Source organism: Vigna unguiculata, chromosome 11 (assembly GCF_004118075.2).
Source record: "Vigna unguiculata cultivar IT97K-499-35 chromosome 11, ASM411807v1, whole genome shotgun sequence".
In the NCBI taxonomy this organism is placed as follows: domain Eukaryota; kingdom Viridiplantae; phylum Streptophyta; class Magnoliopsida; order Fabales; family Fabaceae; genus Vigna; species Vigna unguiculata.
The window spans coordinates 33,455,103-33,464,628 of record NC_040289.1 but is presented as its reverse complement, the minus strand read 5'-3'; the positions used below and the strand labels follow the sequence as shown (position 1 = coordinate 33,464,628).

At 27.3% G+C, this 9,526-nt stretch overlaps 1 protein-coding gene across 5 annotated transcripts; it reads left to right on the top strand.

Moving 5' to 3' along the window:
- Positions 1-1,928: 1,928 nt before the first annotated feature.
- On the top strand, positions 1,929-4,364 carry LOC114168369. 5 transcript variants are annotated; one of them, XM_028053153.1, is made up of 5 exons: positions 1,929-2,199; positions 2,292-2,563; positions 2,729-2,940; positions 3,148-3,409; positions 3,916-4,364. In XM_028053153.1, the coding sequence occupies exons 2-5, from the start codon at positions 2,315-2,317 to the stop codon at positions 4,249-4,251; spliced, it is 1,059 nt and encodes a 352-aa protein (XP_027908954.1). In that variant the 5' UTR covers positions 1,929-2,199; positions 2,292-2,314; the 3' UTR covers positions 4,252-4,364. The 5 variants fall into 5 exon arrangements, with proteins under 5 accessions (XP_027908954.1, XP_027908957.1, XP_027908956.1 ...); XM_028053156.1 differs by having other exon boundaries at positions 1,930-2,199; positions 2,372-2,563; XM_028053155.1 differs by having other exon boundaries at positions 1,935-2,199; positions 2,349-2,563.
- The last annotated feature ends 5,162 nt before the right edge of the window (positions 4,365-9,526 follow it).

Here is a 9,526-nt window from a genome sequence, read left to right as displayed (position 1 = left end):
TAAAATATAAAAATTTAAATTTTTATGAATGTAAAAAAAGTTATACAATTAAATTAAAAAAAATTATACAAAAAAAGTTAGAAAAAAAACACACACACACACTCGATACCAGTTACAGTTACGTAACCAGTGTCACTCTCCCTTTTGCACAGGCACAAGTTACGCAACCAGTGTCACACACACTGTAACGCACCAGTTATGTAACCGGTGCGCATCCCCCTTCAATCGACCTTCCTCCACTACTATCTTCCTCCACCACATCTACCATCTTCCTCTCCCACCACAGTCCACCATGTCTACCATCTTCCTCCCCCACCACAGCAACCCACACCACACACCAACATCGGTGCATTCACTCATGCATGTTTTAAATTAGGGTTAATTTGGTAATGTTACGCATAATACACTCAAATAAGCTCATATGGGTAGATGAAATAAACGCTCAATCCCACAAATTCGCACCCGCAAATCGCTGCATATCACTTGAAAAGAACATGGATGAAGTCAAAAATTTATCCTCACAAACACACGTAAACAATATCATCACATAAAAGAAACACTGCATAAAGTTGAGTTGCGCGAATGAAAAGAGTTTTTTAAGTCAATATTACATCGGTTATAATAAGAACCAATATAATTAACCATTTTTACTAGAATTTACATTAATTCAGTTTTCAAGTGATGTTATAGGAAATCTCAAATGAACCAAGATACTACATATTCTCTTTAGTATGAAATCGTCACTATTTTCTTTCTACATCATCTTTTATAAAACCGACAAAATATATAACTGATATAATATATAATTATAAAAATATAATTTTGCATTGACGTAGATTAGGAAGGATGCATTTATCTAAACAAACACTTATTTAATTAAACACACATTTGGTGAGAGCCAATTCTGTTTAAATAAAATAAAATACTCTGTTTTGTAAACCATTGAACTCGAAACTCTTTATTAAAATGATTTTCCAAATGTTTTCTTAACTTCTACGAAAAAATAAGTGTTGGAAACTAGCAAGGATGCAGCCAACAAAACGTCAACAACAACAACAAAAGCCAGAAAAATTTTGAACACAGACACAAACAAAAGATAGATGTTCCAATGAAATTGTTTTCATTAATTTATCCAAATAGCTTAAAAAGAATATTCTAAACATTTTGGTATAAACCCCAAAACTGTGATGTCAGAGTGGGAGCAATGATGCCTCAGATACAACCCTGATAATTTAAGTGTCCCTACCAAATTCACACATTATTGTTTCACCTCTCATATGGCCAGAAATATTTTTAAATAATAAATATCTTGAATTATGAAAAAATAAAATACTTACATGTTTCAAAAGCTTCAACAACATAAAAGATTCATCTGTTTCACAAGATAAAAAAAAATGAAACTTTTATTCTAATGAATCACTATTTTTATGCTAATGAAGATACTTTATCCATACATGAATCATGAAATTGATTTGATCTTGGTAATTTAAGGTTCTCCCAGTAGACAAATTTCTCAATAATGACTGAAAAAATATTTTAAGAAATCATAGCAGAGAGAGAAATAAATTATTTGATGACAGAATTGATTCATTTCCACAGGATCATGGTAGGTGACTGCTACTACATGTGGAAAATTTCCCACATATGCAAAATTCTTAATTGTAACACATATTTCCAAAAATGATCACTACTTCTGATTCTGGTTTAAAGCAAAATCTTTTAAAGAAGAAAAAGGAGAAAAAGAATAAAGATAAATTTTTACTGCTAAAGAAAAATAACATATTGCTGGAAAACCAGACAATGTTTTCAGATTACCAATGCGTTACTCATTAAAATACCCGAATATGTCGTTTTCAAAGACATATTTTAATGACAGAAAAATATACTTTCTGTTATTTAGTTGAAGAGGGAAAAAAATTAGCTTCTGATAATAAAATAAAAGTTCCCCTTTCAGCTTCTTTTCCATTCAAATTTCAAACTTTTTAATCCCAATTTTCAGGTTCTCTCCACCACATTCAATACACCAAAGGGGTTAAAGAAAGTCAAAATGCACAAAATTAAGCAGTGAAATTCATTCATCTCCGACAATGATGCATGAAGGCTACACAAGATCCAACACAAACACCTATAAACAAATCATTGATTGAAAATTTGAAACCCCTGAATTTGTTACAGAGAAACATACGCAGTTTGTGACAGGTAAGCATGTTCTCACTTTTCTTTTTTTTTTTACCTTTTTTTCATGTTCCAGCACATCTATGTGATCATTGTACTAAAAAAATGTGTTCTAGATCTACCTTTTACTCCTCCAGGGATGGTTTCAAGAGGAGCAAAAGTGTTACTCATAGGTTTTCTGGGAATGTTTTGCCAGGATACTCAACTCCCTCCTCCAAAACCCAATGATTCTGCAGATGGTGTTCAAGTTTCTCCAAAAGTTAGACTCAGAGATGGAAGGTACCTTGCTTACAGAGAAAAGGGTGTCCCCAAAGACCAAGCAAAACACTCCATCATCATTGTACACGGCTTCGGAAGCTCCAAAGATATGAACTTTTTGGCACCCCAAGTATGTACTCTAACCTCAATCTCTCTTTTCAAAACTTGTTTCTGTTGATTTGAAATAGTGGACATGTTATGTTGTATGAGTGGATTTAGATCTAAGTTTTGAAGCATAAAAGTTGCAGTGTGTGTGTGCCTATAAAATATGATAACTAAGATACTAATTCTACAGGAACTGATAGATGAACTGGGTATATATATTCTGCAATATGACAGAGCAGGGTATGGAGAAAGTGATCCAAACCCCAAACGCTCACTGAAAAGTGAAGCACTTGACATTGAAGACCTGGCTGATCAGTTACAGATAGGGTCAAAATTTTATGTGATTGGAGTTTCTATGGGGTCATATGCTACCTGGAGTTGTTTGAACTACATTCCCAACAGGCAAATTTCAAGCCTCAGAATATAAATTTATGAAACCATGTTTGTTTTCAGAAAGTGCTTTTTGATTTCACAAATAATGCAGTAAATGACAGATTACATTTCTAAGCACATGGTGTTTGCTGTAGAAAAGAAAAAGTCATTTTTTTGTGATTATTTGTGAGAAAATGCAAACAAACTGGTCAAAATTTTCCCTTTTGTTGTTTGCAGGCTAGCTGGTGTAGCTATGATAGCCCCAGTTATAAACTATCAATGGCCTTCATTTCCTGAGAGTCTGATAAAAAAGGACTATAGGAGGAAACTCATCAAGTGTGCCATGTTGCTTGCAAAGTATTTTCCTAGACTTTTGCTCTGGTGGGTGACTCACAAGTGGCTCCCTTCAAATTCTGTCATAGAAAAAAACCCAGCTTTCTTCAACAAGAGAGATATAGATATCTTAGAAACTATTCCTGGGTTTCCAATGCTTAGCAAGGTAAGTTACATTTTTCTTTCACTTGTTCTACTATGTGAATAATATAGATAGATTCTGCTTGGAGAAGAAGGTAAAAGATAAACTAAACTAAAGTTTTCTCATACATTGAAACTAAAACTGGTTTAGCATAAGGTAAAACCAGCTTTTAAAGAAGTTGAATAAGACACCTCCTATAAACTAGGTCATTCCTAAGTCAAATTTACCGGACTTTAAATGTAACTCAACTTTATAAAACTAAATTATAAGATGAGGTTTGCATCCAATTTTATACTCTGAATTGATCTTATTTCTAGTCGCTGTGAAACTTTCTCATTGATGTATTGCACTGACTTATGTACTTTAACTTTACCTTATTTTTAGTTGATGTGAGATTTCTAACACACCAGAAAAACTGATTTTATGTTACTCTTTCATCTTCTTCTCTAAGTGTTGTTTTAGATTTTTATCAAAATAGATCATGGAAAAACCTCTTTGAGGTAATTGTATATGTATGTTTCCACATACAGGAAAAATTAAGGGAACAAGTTGTTTTTGACACTCTGAGGGATGATTGGTTGGTGGCCTTTGGTGACTGGGAATTTGACCCTTTGAAGCTGAGTAATCCATTCCCTGAGAACACAGGTTCAGCTCACATTTGGCAGGGCTATGAAGATAAGGTAGTGCCCTCTCAAATCCAAAGGTTTGTTACAGAGAAGCTGCCTTGGATACAGTATCATGAAGTTCCAGATGGTGGTCATTTGATTGTGCACTATAGTGGGGTATGTGAGGCCATTCTGAAGGCACTTTTACTTGGACAACAAAATCCTTCATATAGGCCTAGATCAGGAGTGTTTGTATCTTGATTTTGCATTAACTCTCTACATTATAAACTTTTTTTTTTTAAGAATGTCAAATATGTAAATCACATTCGTTGATTGAAAGGGTGAAAAAAATGTCATATATGTAGTTTACTTCATTTTTTTCTATAATTCTTTTTTATGCTTTTCAAGGTCAGCTTATTTAGTGGCTTCACCAGGAAACATGAAAGTGGAGGAAGACGAAAATTAAAGATGTCAAAATGATTTTTAATCCGTAAATTCAACTGTCTCACCATGAGTTCAAGTTTAATTAGGGTAAAAGAAGTTTAGACTTTTTAAATAGGAATCAAATCAAACTTGACTTGATTAACTTATAGGTTAAACAGGTTTGGACCAGGTTGGAAAGAGATTAACCCGTAATCTACCAATAATAATTCTTTATTAATTTTTTATTATTTTTTATAACTTTTTTATAATATTTTTTACTACTTTTAATTATGTGGGTCGGCAAAGTGACCCTTCTAGATAGTAGAATGTTGTTTGTAAAGTTAAGTAAGTCGTCACTTTATTTTTAATTATTATCTTTATAATAATATTTAGTGAAAAAAAAATTTGAGTGCTATAAAAGAAATGGAGTTAATCGACTTTGATTATATTGTAATAAATATATAAAACAAATTGAGAGAACAAAACATCTTTAAATAAGTCAATTCATTGAACTACCAACTTGTGATGGATTGAATCGAATTACAAAATTTCTAATTCACAAAAAATAAACTGGATTATATCGACTCATTTGTATCTCAACTTATGGCCATATAGTTCACTTTGACACTTTCTGATGAAAAAGTAGAGTACAGATACAACTATGACGGGAGGAAAGTGATACTGTCATAGACCAAAGAGATAAAATTTCTCTGCACTTACTCTATCAAATTGTTGTTTGTTCATGCAGTCTACTGCGACTGGAGCACAAAGTTGGAGCTAGTCATCAGTTTTTTTGTTAACTAAAAATGCAAAATTTGAACTTGCTAGCACTTTCTTTTAATTAACAGCAAATTGCTGAAGTTTAAAGTGTACTTGAGGATATTTGGTCTGGGTATTTGAAGAAATGGAACACAGAAGGATGAAATATGAACAATAATTAAGCACTTGTAATGATTCAATTATGCTTTTATGTATGATTTTGGTCATAAACAGTTTGAACTTTGTACATACATGTTATTAAATCTGCATTTAATGACAGAATATCAGAACTATAGGTGTTTGAAACTAATTAATGTGCATCTGAAGTACATAGCAGAAACTGGTAAAAATAAACCAGTTGCATGATTCTAAGAAAAGAAAATGTTTGGTGAGTAGTTCATGATAGAATAACTCAGAAGGGAGAAAAAGATAAAAGGAACTATCTGGGTTCGGTTGGTTTCTTTTGATCTGTATCTTAAAACAAAATCAATTTTTGTAATAATGTGAGTTGGAGATCTCACTAACGCAAATTATAATGTATACCAATCTTGTTTTTCAAATCGGTAAAGTAAAATTTAAAATCCATTTTCTGATACAAGAGTGATTTTTAATATTCTAATTGTATGTAAACTTCGCTCAAAAAGATTTAAAAGTGTAATTATTTCTTTTAAGACAATTAAATATTAATCATCAAGTTTTACATGAAATTCTTTTAGGATCTGTTCGTTCGTTTTAACAGACGGATTTGAGATGATTTTTTGTAAGTATAGAAAGTGCGGTTTACGAAAAGAAAAAAATTAAAAAAACACAGAAATCAATGCAAATTTGTTATTCCGTATAAGAGAAGAGATTTTGAGAAAATGACTTAAAAGATCTTAACATACTTTATTATATTATATTATATATATATATATATATATATATATATAATAATTTATTTTAACTTAATAAATATTCTGTAAATAATAATAATATAAATAATAAATAATATAATATAATAATATAAATAATAAATTATATAATATAATAATATAAATTTGGTGGTCAAGTTCCATACTAATTTTTTATTTATTTAAAATAAAATACCATTCACAAATGTTTTTTATTTATAAATAATTAACAATACATATTATAATTAATAATATATATATATATATATATATATTAATATCATATTTATTAATATATATATATATATAATACATGCATAATAATAATATTATTATTAATTATATATAGATATATATAATAATTAAAATTTTATATAATTTTAATATTTTTTAATTCGTATTAATTAATTATAATTATTTTTACAACATCAAATTATAAAATCATTCTCTTTTTTTACACAAGGGTATTATGATAATTTAATAAATATATCTATTTTAACATATAATTTTATCTATCACATCAATCAAATCTTTCACTAATTTTCATAAAAATTATCTCCAAATCCACTCACTTTACTCTCTAAATCCACTCAAAAAAATACAAATATTCATCCACCTAAATCTACACAAATCCATCTTCACACTCTTCCCCATATCCATCTACACAAAGGAACACACCCTTAGTGTTTTAATCTATTCATTAATAGGTCATCCATGATTTGTAACTAAAGGTATTAATATTTCACTTTTAAGTTAATAATTTATTCAATTTATATGATACAGTTTAAAAATGTTCTTTTACTGGTAGCATACTATTGTATTTATGTTGATAACAATTCATAAAAAATATATACTAAATATTTATTTAAGTCTGCACTAATTTAATTTTACATTTAACATAAATTCATATTTAGAAAGAAAAAATTCTTGATCAATAATTTTGTGACTTTATATATATATATATATATATATATATATATATATATATATATATATATATATATATATATATATTTATGTGTGTGTGTGTGTGGAGAATGCTAACATGTGTCCTAAGGACACTGGTTAAGGAATAATAAATGTGTTTTGCTATCATCATTTTTATATTGAAAGCTGAAATAATTAAATACAGAGTAATTAAAATAGTATAAATACATATAATAAATTTTATAAAGACAAAAATATCCTTTTAAATTTTTAGACAATAACTTACTATTACAAAACAAAGACTTTGGAATTTTTAAGGTCTATACTAAAATGAAAAAAAAATTCAATTGAGTCTCAAATTGACACTTTAATTGTTTTTTTCTTGTAACATTTTTATATGTTTAACACTAATTTTTTTTGTTGGCTTTTCTGATAATTTATATTTTCTTATGTTTTTTTTTTTTTATTTTTAGATGTTTAACACTATTTTTTTGTTGGTTTTTCTATGAATTTAAACTTTTTTATATTTAATTATATTTAATTTTTAACAACATTAAAATATAGTTATTTTATTATTTAATTAATTTTTAACTTTTATTTGTGAACATTAAATAAAATATTAAATACACATGTACAATATTTATGTGCATTTTTGTCCTTTAAAGAAAGTAAAGTTGCATTAATGGTTATTAGGTCAGATTTTATTTAATATTATATTTATCTATATACTTTTGTAGAATCCAATTTATATTAATTATCCTTAACTAGTGCCCTAAGGACACTGGTTAACAAGACCCTATATATATATATATAGAGAGAGAGAGAATATATGAATAAAATAGGATAAAAAGTTTCTTTTATAATATATCTCTTATATCTGTCATATATTTTATATTTCTTATATTTTTAGAATCCTTACAAATCCTCAACACTCATAATATTTCATACTATAATAATTATGCGATTCATAATATTTCATATTGTAATTTGATTATTAAATTTTCATAAATACGCATCCAATTAAGTCCGCATTAAACGCTCAAGATCAAAATGTGGACTTAAACAAATATTGACGGTATATATTTTAAAAAGTAGCTTTTTTAATATATGTAAATATTTATATTGAATAATAAATGAGTTATATTTAATTTAGATAATCTTCCCATATGTAATATCATAAATAGTTAAATATATTACTTATGTTTAGTTATTCTATTTACGTGAAACATTTGATCATATCATATACTAAATAAGTTCTCGAAAATAAGCATACATTCATATTATTTTTAATTGTATTATACATTCATATAATACCTTCAGATATTTTAATCTTGTTAAAATGGTATATTTTTTTTTCTTCTTAATTTTATTCTATTATTTAGAATTTGGCTAATTCGATTTTTTCAATGTATCTTTTTTTATCAAATTAATATGTAACATGAATAATGAGTTATACTTCATTCATACAAGTATATTAATTAATTAATTAATTAATTACATTTTATGTAATACAAAGAACGAATTCTACATATTACTATTACACTCTCGATATTACATTAAAACAAGTTAAATTAATATAAAAGCATTTGAAATAGTAAAACGAACGTGATAAAAATTTCATAATGTGTTACAATAAGTTGAGATGACTATTTCTCTCAATTGATCCCACAAAAATTGATGATTATAACTTTACTAAAGTAAGAGAATAAGGCAACTATAGAACAAATAGAAACTTATTTTGTTTGAATTTCTTATCGAAATCTTTAACTACTCATCTACAATGAGATGCAATCAAATTCTAAAATATATAAAGTATAAACAAGATAAATATGAGAGAAGGAACACAATTTTTTCTTCTTTCAAAAATTTTGGTAAAAAAAGAAAGAAGACATGCGTGTGACACATGGATTACAACAATCAAATAAAAAATGAAACTTAAATTACATAATAAAGAAAAGAACATAACGGATGAAAAACTATAAGTACAAAAACCAACACAAGAATATTCTAAAATTGAAGAAACATTTCACCACCAAATTTGTCAAATTTTATTAAAATTTAGTATTTTTTAAATGTGAATAAATTTACACAAACTAACACGCACTCTAGATTAAACTATTGACTTAATTTTTTATTTTAAAAATACATTATGTTGGATTTATATATTGCTTGGATAGAGAGAGTGATGTATTAAATTGTAAAGACAAATAACGAGTAAACTAATAACAAATATTTAACCTCTTTAAATTTTACCCCTTATACACTTACCATCTTATTATTACTTAAAATTTATACTCTTGATAGGTGCTTTGAAATATTTTTTTCCCGATTCTTAAACTTTACCTCTTTTAACTTACAAATGTCTTAAATAATCCTTATTTTTATTGTAATATCCCATTTTAATAGAATAATTCTACTAAAATAAAGTATTAGGAACTTAAAAACTTAAAAGCAGGTAATCCATTATCTAGATAAATGTTATTAGAGTTATCTAAAGGTATGACCATATAACATGTCATATACACAACTTGCATAAA